The sequence below is a fragment of the Anneissia japonica genome, unplaced genomic scaffold (assembly GCF_011630105.1).
Source record: "Anneissia japonica isolate Jap-2015-1 unplaced genomic scaffold, ASM1163010v1 scaffold3334_len1275209_cov185, whole genome shotgun sequence".
Taxonomy (NCBI): Eukaryota; Metazoa; Echinodermata; class Crinoidea; order Comatulida; family Comatulidae; genus Anneissia; species Anneissia japonica.
In genome coordinates this window covers 1,203,675-1,227,503 of record NW_022738561.1, presented here as the reverse complement: position 1 = coordinate 1,227,503, position 23,829 = coordinate 1,203,675, and the positions used below count along the sequence as shown (strand labels likewise).

Here is a 23,829-nt window from a genome sequence, read left to right as displayed (position 1 = left end):
TTTTAAAAATAATTTAGAAAAATATTCAAATATGAGAGTGCTAGTTCCGTCCATCTGAAGGTGCCATAATCATAATTTTTCATACCTCAGCCCCAATCATGGTGGGGCTGAGGAGGGTGGACCATCTGCCCATGGAAGTTCCTCACTGGGCCCCTTCTACTTTGAATTCCAGGATCTGCCACTGAATACTTTGTTCATTGGATCAAATATATATGGAATGCATACTCCCTAGTAATCAGCTCTTTGGCATTGACAATTATTTGATACACCCACATTACTTGAGGGTGGAAAGCAGGACAACATGGTTAACATGACGACCAAATACATAATTTATGATAATTACACCTCTGACTTGAACCCCAATCTTTCGATTGGAAGCCTTCAGCTTTACCATTGTGCAACATGTTTTCACATATTACTGTTTGTATACTCTATCAACCAATCAAAAGTGTTGTTCTATCATGTTCAGCATGTCATTCCTCATGCCTAAGCTGCACATATGGCGGCCCAAGTGACTGTACAAGTTGTAGACCACCATTGGTATTGCAAAATGGTGTATGTGCTCGCTCCTGCCTTTCTACACAGTTTGAAGCTGCTGGTGTATGCAATGGTTAGTACTTTATTATATCATATTATTTCCATGTGTTTGCATTATAATAATGCTGAGCCCACATTTATTTTTCAGTTAAACATATAGAAAAATATGAGTATGGACATTACCTGTATATATATGTTCTTAAATTATAAATAATGTTGAGTCCGTATTTATTTTTCATTGCCTGAATTTATCCCCTTGTTAGTTATAAATATCCTGAGCTGTGTATTGTGTGATTGGGTATTACGAAGTATACTTGAGGGACTTTACTTAGTTAGAGGAAATCTATCACTACCAATTTTGTTGATAAATGCACCTGTGGAAAAGTGTTCCTTTTGTAATGAAACTGAAACTTGTTACAAAGTTAATTTCATTATTGAAATATTTTCCTACTGAGGTCAAAGGAAATTTATATCACATTTGTAAATAAGATGGACATAAATCAATAAATTTGATACTGTGCATGAATACCATTTACTTGTAACTAGTGTTGATATTGATTAGGTTGATCATAAAGGTTATGGAGACAGGGCCCCAAATTATGGAAGTCAAATTCCTGGAGAATCTGTTATGCAGGTCTGACAGAGGTTTGCGACATAGGTTTGGGTCACTGTTGATGATTTATTGCCACCCGGAATTTTCAGTAAATGGTATGCTCGCTTATTGTCTGTATAAGAATGGAAAAATTTAGCTTAGTTTAAGCCCTGGTTGTAAGATGTTAAAATACTGGAGAAATCCTGGGGAAAATTTGGAATACGTATAGAATTTGTAACATTACAAATTTATGTATGTACATTTCAAAAATTAAATTTGTGTGGAATTGATTCCGTTGTAAATGACACTGTGACACTCAAAAATGTATTTTTGGCCTTACAGATTGTCATGCTAGCTGTGGTACATGTAGTGGTGCAAGTGACGGGGACTGCCAATCTTGTGGGGCTACTAGCCCTCAAGGTGGCAGGTGCTTTGATGGCTGTGGTAGTTCTCAGTACCTAAATTCTTTCAATATTTGTCAAGGTATTTTAATCAGCCCATTTTTGTGATTACTTACCTAGATACACCAACTAATTGCCATTGTTCTTTTAAGAACACCCCTACAGCATAAATAGAACCGTCTGATTGTCCCATTATATAGTCATCAACCAAAATATTAGATAAATTACTATAAAATTATTAATATTGATAATGTAGTATCATGAATATTGTCTAAATTGTTGATTATGTTTTACATTTTTTTAAAAATAATTCATAGATTGTTCACCATCTTGTGCCACATGTTACGGTTTAACTGGCACTGAGGGCAGTGTTTGCGATCAGTGTATTGATGGGAACACTTTCACTCTTGGAGATGTTTGTGTACAGGAATGTGGTATTGGCTATTATGAAAGTCAGTCAAGATCATGTAAAGGTATTCCTTATTCTATCAACTTTTTGGAAATTATTATCAAATTTTTGAGTAAACACTTTTATTCATATTGTTCATATAACATTATGCACATTAATATAAATTATGTTAATTATGAAATGTATTGCAAACATACATATATTTATATTGTCATTGATTTGTTTTGCATGATCATCACATACAAATAATTGGAAATTCCCATAGAATAGCAACATGCTAAGGCAGAATTACCCTAAGAGATTCTTCAAGCACATAATTCACTGTTATCTAGTCCATGTTTTGGCTTTTTATTGCTTCCTCCCGATGACATTAGTTCATTGTAAATGCAATTTTCATAAAAGTTCACAGCGATGTTGGTAAAGCGGCGACAGCTTAAAATGATTGAAGTTTTACGTCAAGATTTTGACTTCAACTTACAGACTAACAATTAATGGAAAACAGATCAATTTGGCATGTAAAATATGTCTTTCGTTTTTATTCGACTTAAATTTATTTGAGTTAGAGCAAATATTAACTATTGTAAATATAGGGAAGATGAAGTGACATAATAATAATTTCGACTTTGACAATTTTTCGACTAATACCCCATTCAGACTATCTTCACATTGTGATCGGTTGTAGCAATTGCGACACCTAATCGCACCCAATCGCAAAGTAAAATCGTGTCTGAAAGCTCACCAATAGTAGTCAATAAGTAATCGATTTTGCAATTGCTATTGGGTGCTACAATCTTAATTACTCCCGTTTACCACGGAATCCGATCGCAACGGATTCCACAGGCACTGATTGGCTGAAGTCCAACAAAACAGGATGAACTCGTTGCTTGTGATGTAAAGTATCAAAGCAAAAAGGTGTTTTGCGAATGGTTGCGAACAATTTGGATTACAACTGTTTACCGCCGATTACATCGCAACCGGTCGCAATGCAAAGCCTAGTCTAAATAGGGTATTAGGCACATTCGACTTAGGCAAGTTTACTGTACTTACAACAAAGTTTGTTTAGGCCTAGCCTAGCTTAAATTGCTAGGCATAAAGTCAACACCCCGAGTTAAACATAACATTCTAGGCTGCCCATCAATACCTGAAGACTTAGACATCCAGCCATGAAATTCTAGGACAGTTTTAGGTTTTAAAAATTAGCTAAGTATTGATCTTAGGTTTTTTTTATTACACATAAAATAATGGCTATGCATATGAGGAAACAATAGGAAGGCTGTGTTTTTACTATAAAATGTAAAGGAGTGACTTCATTGCGTTAATGATTTTTTTCTTTGTAGAATGTTTTCCAACTTGTTTGACATGTGACCGTGAAGGACCAATGGGATGTCAATCTTGCAAGAGTGGGTTTGTGCTAGCCCATAATGGAATGTGTACCTCAGAATGTTACCTTGGATTCTACAACAACAATGGAATCTGTACAGGTAAAGTATATCTTATCTATAAAAAAAAATTGTATCTAAAGTAATTGAACAACTTTAGTGACTTTACCAAGGGGATGCTTTGTTAGGTTGTTTGTACTTGATTTGTTTTTAATATAAATTGTGTCATGACAAAATGAGTCAATTTGAGATATTCAAGAAAATATATATGAAGTGATATTGGGTTTCAGTGTTTTTGATAATTTTAATATGTATATTTCTCGATAACAGTTGGTCTAAGTTGATTTACATTTAAACTGTTTTTGAGGCACATTTTGTAAAGCTCTTTGCAGAATTGATAGGAAAACCAGCACTAAATTTATCAGTTGTTCATCTTTAGTGGCAATTTTTTCCAAAGTATTTTTTCAGACTTCTGAATTTGAAAATGATCTTAATCCAGTTGTACTCAAGTTAGGAACCTGATTCAAAGACCAAAATAAAGCCTATATAGTCATCTATTTAAATCTATCAATAAATTATTTTTCTTTTTTTGCACAATACAGCTCATATTTATCTACGTCCAAACAATGCCACCATTGTATCTGGAATTTTTACTTTTTGTTTTGCTTCTATTGTAGATTGCTTAATGAGTTCAGCCACCTAGATGGGATATATTAGGATATACAACATAATTCATTTAGCATTAGAATCATAGAAAATGTGTACTTAATGAATGCTTGTTTATTCTGATCCTGGATGAACAAGTATCAACTCTCTAACACATGAACTGTGTGTGTTGCATGTTTGATCCTGGTACTAGATGATAATATAATGTATCATAATATAATTTAATACTAATACTCAATTACTATCACATCTTCCTAAATGAACACATGTTGATCCTGATACTGGATGAAGAAGTTTGTTATCAGTACCCTGAGACTATCCCATGACTGGCACATATAAACTCTGGCACTGTTGATTAAAATTAAAATTTAAGAAAAAATCACATTTCTGTTGATTTGATGATGAACTCTGATCAGGAGATGATAATTAAAATCTGATCTTTATTAAAACTTTCCAGGTACTAAAAAACATATCAAATAAATATGGCACATAAACTCTGCAACATGTTGATTAAATAGAAAAGGCTAATCTTTACTAAGACTATTTTAATACTGAATGAACAAATGTATTATCAATACACTGAAAGTACCACATAAACTTTATCACATAAAATCTGGCACTGTTGATTAAAAAGAAAAAAATATTTCCGTAACTTTAATAATGAACTGTGTGTGATCAGGATGTTAATTAAAAGCTAATCCTAATTAAAACTCTTCAATTAAATGTAATGACTTGTAGTCTATGATCATCAGACGAAATACTCTATTTCAAGGCCATGCATATTACACTTAGCAGCCATCTCGCTAATGAATGGCTCCCAAACTAATGAAGAAAAAAAACTTTACATTTAAATTACACAGATGTTCATGTTTCATTTTCACAGCTGTGGCATTTATGAAGTAAAGTAATATTTTAATTATGTAAAAACATGATGTTGTTTATGCCAACAGCGTGTGAGGCAAATTGCCTGTCTTGTATCAGTGACTCAACATGTCTTCAGTGTGTGAATCCATCAGCTGTGCTTTCCTATGGAGAATGCATTTCAACCTGTGCAGAGCAGTACTATGTTGACCCCCTTACCAGGGAATGCAAAGGTAGTTTGTTTAAAAGTTCTACATTTTAATTTTTTTAGTTGTTTGTATTATTCCTCTAGGCACATGGCCAATTTACCAATAGTTACTTAATCACTGTCCTATAATTGGATAGGTGGCAATCCCTTTACATGAAACATATACACATGATGATCTGCATAATGTTAAGTCTCATAACGAGGCTTATGGAGTGGATTTGACAGGATTTGAACCCTGGACCATTCGATTGAAAGGCGAGCACCAAGCTATTCAACTCCATATGTCAATTATATTTACATATTATTTTGTTGCATTGCTCAAAATTCTTGAAACCTTTATTCTCCATAGTAAAGAGTTATAATAATAAACTGATTTATAGTCTAACGCCCGTATTCTCTTCATTTAGTAGTTACCTTACTGTATTTACTGCCTATTTACTGTTTTTATCATTGACTTTGACATAGACTTATTCTGTATGCTATTTCCCACAGTTTCTTATCATTGATCTTTTGTTCTTTTAATACTGTTTATTTAGATTGCTATTTCGGCAGACTTGTACTTGCTTTGTACACCATTCTTTGTTGTTTTAGGACCGCCCCCATTATTTCAGTTGTATATTATAGTTGTTTCTTATCCCATTTGTACAGTCTCCTGATGAAGTCCACTGTGTGGACGAAAGCTAGAGAATAAATTATATATTGTTAGTCTCAAAAGTGCTGCTGTTTTTTACTTTATAAATAAGCAAGTAACAATATCATGTATTACATGTCTACTTCAATCAACATTGCAGCTACTTTAGCATCATCACGTCATTATAGCATGAAAAACACTAATATGGTACATTAGTGTTTTCCTGTCATGATGTATGCATAGCTGATTGATATGTTGAGGTAGAGAGCAAATATAACAACTTTTTAGTGACTGAGTTTGTATTATGTTGCTGCCAACTCCCTTAGGGACCATTCATTTTTCATCATTTATACACTAGAAGGAAAGGTTAACAATGTACATAATCGATGAATGAAAAAACAAAATGATGAACCCAATATGTAGTTTGTTAATTGTACTTTTTCAAGGGAAGTGAGTTTTGAGAAATGAAGAAAAAATGGATTACCCTTTCTTACCTTTATATTAGAATTTATGGGCAATGTTCTTAATATTCTATTTTTTGCAATTGTTTATTAAATTATGCCAAAAATAATTCTTACAGACAATCTTTTTACGGTTTCCTAGAATGTGACTGGAAATGTAATTCATGTGTTGGTCCTAATCCTACCGATTGTCTTCTGTGCATGAACGGGATGGTCTTAAAAAATGATGTTTGCGTTCAAGAATGTGGAGATGGTTACTATCAAGTGAGAAGCAGGTGTAGAGGTCAGTGAACTTTATCTGAGGTCACATGCTAATTTTTAACTATTTCAGTATTCTCCAAGTGTAGATTTTGCATATCAAGTCAAATATACACCTGATTTTTAGAAGAAAATATATTTAAATCAAAATTAGAACAACATATTCTCCTTTCAGAAGAAATTACTGTACATTCAATAAAATAAATATACACTAACAAAACTAAAGAAATGATCTTTGATTTTTGCAAAACAAACAGTGCTCATGATATATTGTATGTAGATAATCTGGAATTTGAACAAGTTGAAAGCTTTTAGTACCTAGGCACTGTTGTTGATGATAAGCTTAAATGGGATAAACAAAGTAAGATCACTTTGACAAAAGAAAAGCAAAGATTGTATTTTCTGAGAAAACTTAAGAAGAAGAATTTTATTTTTATTTTATTTATTTCCAGGCAAGACAATACAGTACAATAGATAAGAGAAACAAATGACAAAAAAAAAAAAAAAAAAAGCCTGAGGATTTCCTAAAAGCAAACTTAATCACTATCTAAAGGCTCTCCAAAACATTAAAAAGACAAACATTAAAATCTGAAAAATTCACAATTCATATATGTACAGTACAACATAAAAAGTTAATAAAAATATTACAAAGAGAATTACAATTTATAATTTAATTAATTTATAATGATTTAATTAAAAAAATATTGCTTAATTACATATTTAAATTTTGTGGAATTAATTGCACATTCCCTAATATTTGGAGGTAGGTCGTTCCATAAATAAGGAAAATAATTAAAAACAGTAAATTTATAACAATTGGTTCTAGCAAATGTAGACAACACCATTATTATCTTGTTTTATAAACAAATACAGAACATTTTAACTTACTGCCTAATCTGTACATATAAAAACCTAAATTGTTTTCATCTTTTATTTTGTTAGGCTTTTATATATACAGATTAGGCATAATCTATATAGGAACTCCATTGTTTCCAACTCCATTCACCTTCATAATAATAATGTTAATAGATAATTGTGCAAATTTTGGCCTAATTTAATTAAGTTTAATGTGTAATTTTGTTTAATAAAGTTTTATATTCTTTTTGTACATCTTATGACTAGATATTGTTTGGTGCTCATAGTTTTATATACTTTGTTATCTTTTATTTATCAATGTATATGTTGTTGTTGTTGTTACTTCCAGTGGAACATAATTTCTGGGTTTTTCAGACAATAAAATTATCTTGAATCTTGAATAATAAAATTCATATACATTAAACATTTAACATTAAAAAAATTTCTGTCACGTCTATTATTTTTTTTATATACTGTATTTCAACAATTTTTAGAAATTTTATCATAATGATCTATTTTTTATTTATGTTGATTAATTTTACATGGCTCCACCTATTAAATTTAGTGTTGTAAACACATTAGTGAAATGAAATTTATATTTACAGTATATTTATACACCTGTATTTCGGTTGACTATATGAGTAATCTCTCCCTGGTTATATTAATTCTTCTTTTCTGATGTTATTACTGCAGCATGTATTGGCGGATGTCAGGATTGTGACAATAAAGGACGTTGTACAAGTTGCTCTCCTCCGCAGCTTCTGAGGCAGAGTGAATGTGTATCGCATTGTGGTCCAGGTTACTATAGTGATTACTCAACTCACACCTGTATAGGTATGCTATTTATTTGAAGCTATTTCATTGGATTTTTATGTATTTAGATCTAATTTATTCGATTATATATTGCGGTGTTGATACATTAAGATTCAGTGCTTGAGAAGGGATAGCTGAAGTGTGCATCTGAAACGTTGCAGGTATGTGAAACTTGTTATTACACTGGTTTAACAAAAAGAAAATTATCCGATCAATAAATATTTTTGAAAAACCAGATGAGTTTACTCATAGATAGTAGTTGCTGGATTTGATTGGATTTATTCGGTGTAAACACAAAGGATAGCCCACGAAAGTCTAGAAGAAGACTTATTTCCATTGGGTTCCTTCTGGTGGTGATTGGGCAGTACACCGGGAGACAATCCATACTCTTTTCCGAAGAGTGTACTGCGTTCTTTAACATGCACATGGGCCATAAATGCACACGGGGCTAACGGCTTAATCGTCTCATCCGAAAGACGGTGCGCTTTTGTAACTTGTATTTCAGCCCTCTAGCTGAAACACAGGGAGAGGCAGTGATGGGAATTGAACCGGGGACCTAGAGATCTCCACGGTTCAGTGCACACACAGGGGCTACCACCGGATTAGCCGACTGAGCTAAGCTGCTCTTTACTGACATCAGTAAATAAATAATTAATTTATTTGGATATACACTTTCATATCAGTGGCACTCAGCCGCATAGACGGTGCATCCATAACAAAGAAAATTAACAAAAGGCCTAAGAAAAAGATTCAACTCTACCACAGAAATATATTCAAATTAAGAATACAGTTGAACTTTCCCAAGTCGAATCCAAATTAACATTTTCAAAATTAAATTCTTAAAATTTGACTTAAAAATTGTTAATTAATCAAAAGCACAACAATTGGCATGTAGAATAATATCCACTTGCTAATTATTTGATTTAGGCAAAGTTGACTTAGGCAAGTTAACTGTACAGCAAAAGAACAAACAGGAAATAAGTACAGTACCATCAAAAAAGGAAAAATATGGTAAAACATAATTAAATGATTCTAAAGAAGGGACACATTTTGAGAGCTCAGCAAACATTTCTCCTACATAAACTCTACCTGTCCTTTCCCTTGTGACTCCCAAACACACACAAACCCATCCCCTTAACAATCTTTCATCAGATGGACAATCCCTTCCAAATCACATAATTTTACAATATTCCAAAATATATCACCAAAAAAAAATACAGCAGAAAAACAATATATAAGTTATTCATCAGTCTTTCATCTATTTTTCACACAGGTGACCCTGGCTGTGCCCTCAGAATGGATGTTTTTGGGTTCCCTCAGGGCTCCATTGAGGTTGATTAGCATGGCCAAATTGCTGTTCTGGGATCAAAACCCCAACATTGTATTATAGGTGTTTAAATATCATTGGAAATTGATGACTTTTTCAAAACTTTATGTAAATACCTCTAGTGGTCATAAGAGCTTTTACTGAATGGCCCTCTCCTCCTCCATCTCTTGGTGGTGACGTATTTAAAGTTATCACAATGATTTCTAATTTCAACATCCAGTCTTTTAAATGTAAAGATATGATGTTTGCATTGTCAGCATGATTTGCATAAATAATGTGGACTCTTATAAAATTATGAGGCACTTATATGGGTCTGCCCCTTAAAATACCATTTAAATATTTGTTTGTTTTTTTAAGGCTGTCCAAATGATTGTGTTGAATGCACTACCCCTCAAGTGTGCTCTCAGTGTACCGCAGACACTTACCTAAAACGAGCCAGATGTGTTAGTGACTGTGGAAGCGGATTCTTCACAAATACTCTCACCAATACCTGTGAAGGTAAGGTACTTACTGGGGTACTAAATAGTGATTGCCTTAAAAAAGCCAAGATTTTATAATAAGATTGTGAAGCAGAGTGCACTATCTTGTAATACGATCTTAGCTTAAAGTACAACACCAAAAAATCTGTACTAGATTATTCAGTCACTGTACAAGGTATTCTGAAAATATTGTGATAGGGTCCTAAATATTAAATGTGAGTTGACTTTTTAGTTAATTTATTTTGTTGGTTCTATAATTGTTTATAATTGTGATTGGAGGTTAAAATTAAATTCATATTTTGTTTTTGCCTACACTTGTGTATTTTCATATACTGGTATGTATGAATGAACTCTATTGATTGAAACCCCAAAACAATCAGATCTTGTATTTTGAGGGCATGGATTCTCCTCTCATCTCCTTCCCCCACTTGCCTCCTGTTGAAATGTTACTGTATTATGTATAGCTCGATATATATTTTTATCTAATTACAGTGAATGTGGTACCACCATTCTTATACATAAACGGATCAATCATCACAACAATTGGCGGTTCCACTCCCCTGGACACAAGTTTCTTCAGCGCAGTTGATGCTGATACCGCATTTGTTGATCTACTTTTTTACCTTGTGCAAACACCAACCAATGGTCACCTCATTCGCATTAATAAAGGAATAGAACGTACGTTGGTTGCCTTGGATGTTTTCACAGGCTTCGAGGTACTCCATGGGAATATTCGTTTCATACACGATGCATCCGGGGAACTTATTGGAGAAATGAAGTTGAAAGTAAACGACCGTCAGTATGATTCAGTCATTGAAGTTGTATCAATAATTGCCACGTCTCCCGATCCACCGATGGTATTACGAAACGACCCACTAATTTTAGAAGAAGGTCAACAAACCCGTATTACAAACACAGTTTTACAAGTCCATGATAATGACAACCCAGACAATGTAAAATTTTTCGTTCTTGAGCAACCTCGTCATGGGCGTTTGCTACGTGTTGGTGATTTAACCGATGTTGAAATCTTTACACCTGAGGATCTACGGATGGGAAGTATTTACTATAAACATGATGGTAGCGAGACTCGCTACGATGTTGCTATGATCCAAGTCACTGATGGATACAACTTCAAGAATGTTCTCTTTAACATACAAATACTGCCAAAAGTAAGTATGATAATGAACTATTATAGGCTCTTAATTGTTAGTATTTTGTCTTTTGCCGTCATCATAATTAAAAGTGGCAGATCCAGAAATTTGAAATAGAAAGAGAGCAAAGAGAGAATTTTACAGATGAGGTGATATTATGGCTGTACTGTAGATTGTGGTTCCCCTGCCTGAACCGCTCGGGCATTCGACTCACCAACTGAATGCCACTTGAACACTACTAGTTTAGTGTTGCAGATTGTGTTAAGCCATTTCTTAGTCTGAACAGTGTGTATCCAAGGTCATTCAACGTAAACCTGTGTTGTGTGCATGTGGGGTATGTTTATGTCAATTGACCTTTATATGTGCATGCGATTATAAAATACATTGATATTGCTTTTCTCTTCAGGACAATCAAGTTCCTGTAATCATCAAAAATGTTAATGCTCAAGTGAAGGAAGGTCACATGACCCCAATTACGAGTGATTTACTACAAGCAACAGATAGTGATACTGATGATGATCGCATCATTTTCACCCTTAATCCACCAATCAACAATCCAAGATATGGTGGGCTTGTTTATTTCTTATTAATAAATGAACATTAATACCCAATTCAGACTAACATCGCATTGCGATCGGTTGTAGCAATTGCGACACCCAATCGCACCCAATCGCAAAGTAAAATCGTATGGGAAAGATCACCAATAGTAGGCGATATGTAATCGATATCGCAATTGTTACCCGTTGCGATTGGGTGCTACAATCTTTATTACTACCGATTACCACGGAATCTGATCGCAACAAATCACAACGAATTCCACAGGCACTGTTTGGCTGAGGTCAGGCAACATAGGCCTAGACACCGGAGGCCTAGGCCCTAGAATGTAAAGTTTATTTATGTTGGTCTGAGTGCGTTCGTTGATTGCGATCGGTAGTAATCAGTTTTGGATTACCACCGATTACATCGCAACCGATCGCAAGAAAGTGTAGTCTGAATAGAGTATAAGTGTATTCTGTTTACATTTTCTTGACTCATCATCATTATAATCATCATCCATCATCATCCTCTTGATTGTCTGCCTAAACTTTGCCGATCTATTTGGGACAAATTGAGAAGGAACAGAAAAGTTTCTATATTAGGCAAGACTTTTTTATACCTTGTTTTGCAAACGTTTTTTTAAAGATTGTCAGAGGACGGCAATATGGAAAAAAGACAATTTTGTTTTCTTATTTAGCAAGTAGTTTGCCAAAAACTTCCAAATGGAGGAAAAAATAAAAATAACATTTTATTGGTGAATGTAAACAGTGTAGTAATGGGATAGTTAAATACTAGGAAGAAATACACATAACTTAATTTTTGCAATTTCAAGGCAGTTATAGGTGTAATAAAAATAAAGAAAAATTTTTATTTTTTTCATGGTGTGCTAATTGCCCAAAAATAAACTTGTATTTTTATTTGAAATCATCATGGGCGGTGGATTCGCTAAACAAAGTACAAAAATAGTCTTGCTTAAAGTTGTAAAGAAATGTACACAGTAAGAGTAGAATTATCACAGCCTAAATCGTCATACAAATTCTGTTGTATTATCAGACTATTGCTATGTAGCATTTTCTTTGCACTTTCTGTATTTAATGTTTGTTGATTAATTACAGGTGAGCTGATAATGGTACTACCACGTGTGGTAGGTGATCTACCTCCAGGATGGGAGTCCCTGAACGAGGAGCAGATGTACTACACTCTCCAGCAATTCTTACAACAGGAAATTAGGGAAGGGCATGTTTATTACCGCCACTTAGGAGAAGAAAGCACTTCCGACTCATTTCAGTTTGAAGTAAGAGTGCATCTTTGAATGTTGCTTTTTTTATTTACTTTTATTTCATCTTTATTTTTTGGGGATTAATATTTGCAATCTCATTGTTGTAAACATAGTGAATATTCACTAGAAATATTCTTATAGTTTTTGTTTTTCTCTCTTCTAATGAAATGCTATTTTCAAATATATATTTATGTTATGCATGTTGTTTCTTTTGTCATGTTTTTATTTTATTGTATTTTTTTAATTATAATTCTACGCTATGTTGTTTTTTTATACTAAGACCTCATTCATTTACATTAAAAGCCTTTGAGCAAGCCTCTGCATCAGTGATACACCTATGTAACTTAAAGCCCTGTCCAGACTCACATTTCATGTGACATGCCTAAATATGGTTATGATGACATCATATCATGACCATATATAGCTGCATCATGACTATATATGGGCATACAATAGTTTTTTGTCTTGATAGTCTGGACAGAGCTTAAGATTAGCTAAAATTTGCATTTCATGCCCATCATCCAAAAGCTTTTTATGATGGGATTGCAAATTTCATGCTAGAATTCCAGTACTCTTTTAAACAAAAAATGCCTGACAGTTAATTTGTCACACATTTTCATGAATGATTAAAAACAGAAGAAAGATGAAGTTGTTTATAAATAAACTTGTTTTTCGATGAATTTGGTCATTAAATATTAGGGGTCAATAGTGCAACACCAGTATGAATCAAGGTACAAACAAAACAGGGCCTTCACAGGACTGCTAATTGGTATCTTGTCCATTGTGTCCTAAATTTTTAGAGACCTTTTTTTTTTTATTACTGCTTATTGGTTTATTCCTCCTTTTCATTATCTTGTACCTTTCTTAGCTCTGTCCAGATTATCAAATTTTCTTTGTCAAAAAAAACTTGTGTGCCCATATAGTGATGATGTGCCTATATATGGTGATGATGTGATGTCATCATGACCATATTTAGGCATGTAACATTTGTCAAATAAAATGGGATAGTCTTGACAGGGCTGTATGGATACTCATTTTAAATTGTTGTAACTAGGTATCTGATGGAGCTGATCCACCCAACATTCTTCCTGACCAACTCTTTACTGTCATGGTATCTGCTGAAAATGATGAGCCACCAAGACCAGCCCTTGGTGTACCACAACCTTTCAGAATTATGGTTAGTTCATGTAAACATTCAAATGCTTGATGATTATAAAACTTTCCACAGTGTTAGGCCTTTTTCACAAATCGGTAGACATCTTGAAGTGATCACAAACACTGGAATCAGCGGTGCGTAACCAACAGAAATAAGATAAACTTTTGGGCTGATTTCCTGACATCATGTTATTTAAAAAATCCATAACGGGACGTCGTATACAAAAAATTTTTCCAGCAAATTATTCTTAAAAGACTAGTCTATACCACTATATGATTGAAAAGAAATTGAAAAATGATTTTGACCTCTGAAATCAAGATGGAAAAAGAAAAGCCTATCTAAGTAGTGTATTAAAATAGGCCTATGCATTACAGTGCAGTAGCATAGTACTTTCGTGTTGTTACTGTTCCAGGTACCGATAATATACAGATTTCTCTTATTATAAGGTACAAGTTACGTTTTATAAAGAAGTATAGTATAGTAAATCATGTTTTTAACACAGGAAACTCTCATATGGTAACTAAAACAATGCTAGTCCTGAGTATTACTAGTACTACTGCACTGTAATTCATAGAGCTATTATAATACACTACTTGGATAGGATTTTTTAAATAACATGATGTCAGACAATCAGCCCAAAAGCTTATCTTAATTCTGTTGGTTACGCACCGCTGATTCGCAATGTTTGTCATAACTTCAAGATGTCTACCGATTCGCGAAAAAGGCCAAGGCCTACCGAAATAATTACAAAATCAAATCAGTATGCAAGAGAAGGGATGCTGGCGTGCATCGAAAACAAATTTCGGTTCGGATCCGATGTAATTGTAGCTTATAATAATAATAATAAGTTATATTTATATAGCGCTTAATGCCAACAAGGCCTCTAAGCACTTCACATTACTACCCCTGGTCATTGAATTAGACGCCTACCGAACACAAACTGTTCCATAAAGTTGCAGCAGCTACATCAGCGCATTTTGGCATTTAACCCCACCAGGCACCCATTTATACTTCTGGGTGGAGAGAAGCAGTGTAGATAAAGTGCCTTGCCCAAGGACACAAGCGAAATGCACAGTGAGGGGATTGAAACCCAGACCTCGAGTTGGAAATCCCAACCGTTCTCACTGTGCCAAACCACTATAAGTGGGTGGGAGTGGTTGGAAGAACGTTCTAGAATTAATTATGTCAGTAGATATGATAATGTCAATTATGAGTGATATTGACATTTTATGTGATGATGATGATGATGATGATGATGCTATTAAAATATTGATGATAATGATGGTTCAAAAAACGCTATTGCTGGAATTCTAATTATTATTATTATGAGTGAATAATTTTCACTAGTGTATATTATGCAACTATTCTAATTGGTTAATATTCTCCTCTTGCGTTTATTTACCCTTTAAAGGTTCTAGCAGGGGATGTGACAATAATTGATCGTTCTAACCTAGCCTTTACGGATGAAGATAGTCCAGACAATCTCCTACTCTACAATATCACAATACCATTCGCTACTGATCAAGGTTTTATTGAGAATGTTGACCAGCCAGAGTTTTCTATCAGATACTTTACTCAGGCAGACATCAATGCCTGTCTCTTATACACATCTAGATGTGTATAAGAGACAGGTGTAGTAATGGGATAGTTAAATACTAGGAAGAAATACACATAACTTAATTTTTGCAATTTCAAGGCAGTTATAGGTGTAATAAAAATAAAGAAAAATTTTTATTTTTTTCATTGTGTGCTAATTGCCCAAAAATAAACTTGTATTTTTATTTGAAATCATCATGGGCGGTGGATTCGCTAAACAAAGTACAAAAATAGTCTTGCTTAAAGTTGTATATCCACTGGAAGGCATCCCAATATCTGCAGACGGATCCGTTTCGGCCTTCCAGGCCTCATCAGTGCAGATAGGGTATAGACCCAAACGAAACGTTCGACCAGCTTATGTAGGGCCCAAACTAGTCCCATGACCACTAATGATTACAGAGCCAAACCAAGGCAATATATATACACAGCCCAGGTGTGAATGCAAATAGTGGAATACAAGTTATGTGGCTCAGTTCCAGTAGATACAGAGAATGTTTTGTCACTCTTAACGCTTCCTACAAAATTCTTACGAGACAGCACTAGTCCGTGAATTTGTGAACAAGATCGGAGATCTAAAGATGCAATCTCTACCGTGCATCAGTGGCGGCCCGCTGGATCTCAATAGAGATTATTTAATAATATATAAATTTTGAAAGGCAAATGGGAAAAACCCATAACACAGCAAACGGCCACATAATGCAAAACTATCGTTTGGGTCTATACCATAGCTGCACTGATGAGGCCTGGAAGGCCGAAACAGATCCGTCTGCAGATATTGGGATTCCTTCCAGTGGATGCTTAGTTTATTTTGTTATTCTGATCGGATTTTCTCTACTGTTTTGTTTTAATTTCAAATAGTTGTTTGGTCCAGGTTAGGATGCACCTAACCTTAGAGACCTCGTTTATTTGCGCTATATAAATCCATCTATTATTATTAAGTGATAGGGGCTGCTTTTCTCATTAAAAATAATCTACTGTATTTTTTTTAAATATTACTTTACATTCTGTTTTACAGTATCTGATAAGTTTAGGGGTGGCAATACCGTTGCACCGATGCCATTCATTGTGTCAGTTGTACCAAAAAACAATGCTGCACCTGTGTTTCCTGTACCGAATCCTGTGCTTAGTGTAAGGGTCGGGGAGCATACACCAATCCGTAGCAGCCTTGTTACTGTGGAAGATCTAGACACCCCTCTTTCAAACTTGGTATATTCCTTGATTAGAGCACCTCAATATGGAAATATTGTCAAGAATGGAAGAATCTATTTACAGGAAGGTAAGTTACAAATGCTTAAGTTGGTATGATGCACCTTACATATCTTTAAATATCTTTAATCTTTTATCTAATATTTTCATCATTTTGTTTTAAGCAAAAATTATTTGCTCTCTTTAAGGTGATGAGTTTACTCATAGTGAGTTGCTGAGTGAATCGTTTCAGTATTACCAAGACGGATCACTAGCCAATGAGGACAGCTTTGAGATTTCAGTCTCAGACGGCACCCATGTGACGCGTATATCCATGCGTGTGGCCATTGTAAAAGTAGATAGCATGAGCCCGACCCTTAACCCTGATGCAACCTTGGCTCTGTTTCTACAGGAGAATTCCTTTGTTGTTGTTACACGTGCAGAGCTTTCGTTTAATGATGATGACTCCAATGATATGGAGATTTTCTTCCGTCTGATCTTACCTCCACGTTATGGAAAACTTCAGAAGAAGAATCGTGAGGGTGGATATGATGAAATTCTAACAGGAATGCGGTTCAGTCAGGCAGATATTAATGCCTACAATATCAGGTGACCAACATATATTACTACAGTACAGTGTATTCAAAATTTCTATATTAATATAGAATTCATAATTAGTAAAAGAGACAGAGACACTTGGAGACTTTTTGATCATTTTCAAGAATACTGATGAGAAAATCTCACCCATCCAAATATATGTACAATATTTACTGAAGTATAACAAAAGTCAATAAAAACCAATCAATCAGATTAAAAACAAGATCAAAACTGGCCAAATAAAATGAGGTAATTAAAAATGAGGTGTGTCTTACATTAAGTAGATCACTTATTTTCATGAATAACAATGAATAAACAACGCATATATAAGCCTGGGAATGCTAGTTCGATGAAAGTCTCATGAAATGAAATAGACAATAAGATACTCCAGTGAAGTATACTTAAAACAGTAGAAAATGCTTGCAAGATGAGTACATGTGAGAAAAATTTAGGAATTGAGTAAATAATAAAAGCTCCTTAGATGCTCTCAACACAGTGTTTAATACAGGCTTGAAATGTTATAGCATTATAATTATAATAATAGTTATTATAAGTCAACTCCCAATGTTATTTGCCCATTCCCCCACAGTCCAATAATTTTTGACATAGTGGATGCTTGACTTGATTTTTTTTAGGTTTGTGTGCAAGAAAAAATACCTCATGTTTTCGCGTCACCGCGCGAGAAGATATCGCACACCGCTATGGAAGTTGAATTGTATTTGTAAATTACTTTCGTAAAACAAGGTTTTAGAACCCGAAGAAAGTTACTTCAAATTCAATATTAAGTATGAACAATTTAGCAATTCCTTGAATCAGTGAACCCTCATAAACTAAACAAACTGAACATTTAATAGAAATATTCTAGATCTATTTTAAAGACTCGAGGAATGAAAAATTGGATGTAGGCCTATGGCCAGGCAGGGAGGGCGCCTCTCCTATCTAATACCAGGCCGTAGCCCAGCCTAGCTAGTTACGAATCATCGCACGATTACCTGTCTGCATTGACCAAAAATTGACTCTCAATGTTTATTTCTTTGACGAATTCTAACACAAACTAAAGTTATTTATTGTGTCCGTACTGTACTGCTGATGTGTAACGTCGCTAGCTCTCTGAGCTAACATGCGCGTACAGCAGGAGCACAAATCATCAGCATACGCACAGGAGTGTGCTGACCATATCACTATAGCAACCGATGACTGCTACAAAAGTTGATTATCAAAAAACTGTCATTAAAAGACGGTGATTAACTTATAAAGCAATTAGTAGAGCATGCATCGTACACTAGCGGAAAATTATTATACTTACATTTAATGCATTCAAAAATGTGTTCAAGCATTAAATCTAACCTTCGTATAATAATTTTCCTATAGTGTATTATGTGGAGCTCTACTTATTGCTTATTATAATGACTGTACATAATAATATTTTAATTTCCAGATATATGTCTGATGGTGATGTTGGGAGCCAAATTGTCACCGACATCTTTTCTTTTAACGTAAGCGATGTAAATAACAATGTCATAACTAATCAGTTCCTCACTGCCGTCATTACACCAGTCAACGATCTTCCACCAACTGCATATGTTCACAATGACATCATTGTAATAGAGGGTGGTAGAGTACCAATTTCTATACAAGAAATCACAGTATCTGATAGTGACACAAGAATTCCTGAACTGTTGATTGTTCTCGATTCTCAGCCAAGGTTTGGTTTTGTGGAAAGCATCAAACCAGGTAATGAGAATTTTACTACAAGTGTAATTTAATAATGTAGTTAGATTCATATAGTGTTTACACTGACAAATCAAGGTACTGAAGACTTGGAATAACTCTTACAGTAACTACCTTCTCCTCTAATGGTCTCAGCTACCGGTGAACTGGTACCACAACAGGGACCGGTGTGGACCGGTACATTTGGGTAACCTCCTACTTGTCTTAAAGGAAATCCTGTAAATACTTGAATAAACGCCACTCTCGAATAGCTGCTGCTCTTGTATATGCGCCACACCAAGCCTGAAGTTTTTTGCTGTGTGTAATGAAACACTCTGAGAAACAGGATTTTAAATAATAATAATAATAATAATAGTTTAGGTTTATGTAGTGCACATATCCATCTAATTTAAGATGCTCAGGGTGCTTGATATGTGGTCTAGGAACTCGATGAATGACTTTCTTCGCCCGTAAGGCTCCCTTCGTGTCTGTGCTACCCGGTAACCCGGTACCAGCAACTCTCGTCGTCCACTACAGGGGCTGTCTGTTCCAGTACACCAGGGTATCCCCTACTCGTCTCGAAGGATGTACTGGGTTCTTTATAGGGCACACGAGCCATTGTATACACTGGGCCTATGGTTTATAGTCCTTATCCGAGAAGACTTGTTCTACCACCAGAACCATAGGCGAGCGTTCGAACCAGTGCCGATATTATAGCTATAGCTTGTGGCACCCCTGCTAACCGCTCGGCCATTCAACTCACTTAAATACAGTGTGTACGGTGCACAACGATGACACAAGCACTTCTTTATAAACAATTATTTATGATAACCTATAGGACCTATGATAGGCCTACAGAACCACAGGATTATGTAAGATAGTAACATGTGAACGGGCTTGGAATGCACCACGCCAATATTTTTTATAAGTGCAGCTCTTAATTAAGCACCGCTTTCGAATAGGCGCAGCACCTGAAGCATCCAAAAACGAGCATTTACAATACTTAGGTCTATTTCGTCAATACTTACCTGGATAAACCGACTAATTGCCATTGTTCCCAAACGGAACACCCCTTTGAAATAAATGGAACAGTCTGACCCAGGGCGCCACGTACGAACCGTCTCCCTAGCAAACTTCCTCATTCCCTTTTCGACGTTCATTAAAAGTGAACCTCCTTTAAGAGTTGGATCGAGTATTTCCAAGTGTCTCATTTTCGCTACTGCGAGAAGGATTTTCTACCTTTTTCTGCCTTGGATTTTATTTTCAAGAAGTTGTTTGGATTCTGGAATTTTATTTTTCTACCTTGGATTTTGTTTTCGAGAAGTTGATTATACAACATATCCCTTTTTTGTAGCTGTTGGTGGTCTTCGACCGCTATGTCCGCGCGCAAGTCGTTGTGCTCGGCGTGTGGGGGCCCCAAACCAAGTGCCAAGCTCAATAGGCACTCAGAGTGCACTTTGTGTCATTCATGTAGCAAAGCGGAGTCTTGCAAGGTTTGCGCGCGCTGGAGAAGTAGTCTCCGATCTCCACAATGCCGCTGCAAGAATGTCGGCGAGGGGAATCCCCCGAAAGAGAGCCCAAGAAACCACCATGCCGCGAATCTCGTGCATGTGGACAGGTGGAGGCTTGCAAGCCGACGCATAAGCGATTTGGATGGCCGAAACCACCCAGCGAGCAATGGTATTAACTGTAGCAGGCCCATGGGGCCGAACTGAAGAAACAAGCAAATACGAGTCCGTGCTGCGCAACGGACGCGTACAATTAATGTAAAAATGCAAAGCTCGCACAGGGCACCAAACCTTGTCTTCCCGCACAGAGGAGTGCGAGGAAATTGTGGGAATGAAGACAGAAGGAGGGGAATGCGCCAAAGTCTGAGTCTTCGCTAGGAAACAGCTCTGAAAATGAGACGAACACCGCCTCGCTCGAATAGAATATGACCCGGCTCCAAGGAAAGAGCGTGAATCTCACCACGACGCTTACACGAAGCAACGGCCACTAAAAAGGCTGTTTTGAAAGACAGATTAAGCAAGGAAGCCGAGCCAAGGGGCTCATAAGAAGAACCCTTGAGAGATTCAAGCACAATATTAATATCCCAGCGAGGAGGTAAAACGTGCGTCGGGGGTCGATTATTGAACATACCTCTTAATAACTGCGATATCACGCTAGAGGAAGAAATGTTTGATCCATCCGGGAACGTCGGTCAAATAGCACCTAGCGCAGACCGGTATACCGGTATCCCGCAATCGTGGGTACCTGTAGACCCGACTCAAACAGATAATGGAAAAAGAGACACACCTGACCTAGAGAGGCTGCCCACATGCATGAGGTTCGCGGCACGGTAGCTTCTTGGCCTCTCTCTCGTGGGGTTCCCCTCGCCGACATTCTTGCAGCGGCATGGTGGAGATCGGAGACTACCTTTTCTTCTTGCTACTTGCGGGATGTTGTCTCGACCCAGTCGTCTGTGGCGGCTGCTGTCCTGAAGCCGACTCTGTAGGTAAGTTTTCTGGTTTCTGATCACGCCGGCCTCCTCTTTTACGCAGCTAATCTGGCAATTAGTCGGTTTATCCAGGTAAGTATTCACGAAATAGACTACACAAATCAATCGTGATATTGGTAGTCTATGAGTGAGATACTTACCTGGATAACCTTGCCTCCCTTCCTACCCTCTCCATAATCTTTGAATCTCTAGGGAATGAAGACGTTTGTTAGGGAGACTGTTCGTACGTGGCGCCCTGGGTCGGACTGTTCCATTTATTTTTCGAAGGGGTGTTCCGTTTGGGAACAATGGCAATTAGTCCGTTTATCCAGGTATGTACTATATCTCACTCATAGACTACCAACATCATGATTGATTTGTGTATTCTTGAAGCACACATGAGCGTATTGCGTACATTGCGGCTACGGTTTATAATAATTATCCAGAAGACTCGTTCCACCATTATTTGAATTGTAAATTGTTTACTTACAGCTCCAGGTTCTGAGAAGTCACAATCAGGAATCCCAATAAGTTCATTCCCTTTGCAAGATCTGCTGGATAACTCCATCTTCTATGTACAAAGCATACACAAAGACCTAGAACCTACTATTGATGGATTGCTCTTTTATGTGACTGATGGAGAAAACCAATCACCACTGTACAGACTTAACATCACAATTGAGGTAAGAGCCACACCCTATAATGCAAAGAGACGTTGATTGATTGATTAACTTTTTCAAATTAAATATAATTCTGGATTAGATTGGATTGGATTTTTTTTTTTTTTTTTTGGCCAAACACACAGTTATTTTCAGTTGGTTGAATTTACTGGTGGTGAATTTGCCATTACACTGGCAGACATTCTCCTTTTTATCCCCAAAAAGTGTCCTGTGTTGAAAGACCAGCTGAAACACATGGAGGGATGGAATTGAACCTGAAACCCAAGGTCTGAAAAGGTGACCATGGCTCAGCACCCACACAGTGGCTGCAACCGGTTTAGCTGACTTGGCTAAGCTGCTCTCATTCTGTCATAGCTGTGTGTTGTAAATAAGATTTTGAATAGTTGGGGTTTCTGCATTAAATTCTCATCAATATCTATAACCAATTATATTTTACGTACTGTACGATTCTTGTGTATGATGGTGAAAGGATTGGTAGGAACAGGGCCGTGATGTGAATGTTCCTTTCTTTACTCTAAACCAATCTAATGGAAGCAACATCATTCTCAACCTATTCCATTAATGTTATACTCCAGTAGAATTACATTTTTCTGACTTGGTTTTGATCAATAAGCCTTTATGATTATGCAGTAACACATTTTCACAGTAACTGTGTGTTGTAGTTCCACATTTACAGTGAAATTAAAGGGTAGTTATTTGATTATATGTGAGGTCTCACCACGAAATGAGACGCATCACTGGTGAAATCATATTGAGATATTCACCAAAATATGTCAAAGCAAGATTTTTACAAAATTTTGATTTTAATGTTTTCGAATTATTTAATACTTATATATTATGATTGTGTACTTTTTAAGTGAATTTTCTTACTAAAACAGTGTTCTCTGTGCATATTCAGTAATTCTAGTCCTATTATTTGTACAGGTTAGTTTATCTTTGAGGCCGATTTTCTCAAAACCTGGTTCTCATGCAGCTAAACTTTAAATGCTAACATCTCTGGATCTATTTATCCTAGGGAAGCCATTCAAGGATCAAATTAAAGCTTATAATGTGATCTACCAAAATATAATATAAACTTATTTTTTGATTTTCTAATGATGAGACTCATTTTGTAGTGAGACCTCACATATACGTTTACATTTTAGACCAAATTAATAAATGCCGCCCTCAAATAAACGGCCTCCCTTGAATGTGTGCCTCTTTAAAAACCCTTCTCAACAATAAATACCCCAGGGCATTTATTAGAATAAATACAGTAATTAAAAAAACAACATGTGAATCTTTGTGCTGTAAGCATAATTCAATTTATTTACAGATATTCTACAGCTTACATTTAGTCACCACTTACGAGAATATGAATGCTCAATAAACTAAATCTCATGATGATGCTTGATTGTAGTAGAGTAAAATTCGAAAATTTGCAGGAATTTAACAGAGATCCCAAGTCTCCCGAAAATTGTGGGTTTCTCCCGATTTTTTAGGCCGTCTCCCGCCCTCCCGATTTTTATTAATATCTCCCGAAAATTTCCACAATGTCATAGAGCAATGAAACAAAAATTCTTATCTTAAGCCAATATACTATGGC

General features: G+C 35.7%; 1 protein-coding gene across 1 annotated transcript in view; it reads left to right on the top strand.

Annotated features, from left to right (window-relative positions):
• LOC117117629 (extracellular matrix protein FRAS1-like) overlaps positions 1-23,829 on the top strand; it is a gene marked incomplete in the record, with an annotated part of 121,841 nt that overhangs the window by 44,958 nt on the left and 53,054 nt on the right. Inside the window, 17 exon segments of the mRNA XM_033261997.1 lie at positions 470-610; positions 1,472-1,612; positions 1,848-2,003; positions 3,277-3,420; positions 4,935-5,078; positions 6,288-6,428; positions 7,952-8,092; positions 9,756-9,896; positions 10,370-11,046; positions 11,435-11,594; positions 12,681-12,859; positions 13,899-14,021; positions 15,412-15,591; positions 16,542-16,872; positions 16,991-17,390; positions 18,817-19,112; positions 22,057-22,247. Coding sequence (XP_033117888.1) covers positions 470-610; positions 1,472-1,612; positions 1,848-2,003; positions 3,277-3,420; positions 4,935-5,078; positions 6,288-6,428; positions 7,952-8,092; positions 9,756-9,896; positions 10,370-11,046; positions 11,435-11,594; positions 12,681-12,859; positions 13,899-14,021; positions 15,412-15,591; positions 16,542-16,872; positions 16,991-17,390; positions 18,817-19,112; positions 22,057-22,247 — 3,686 coding nt within the window.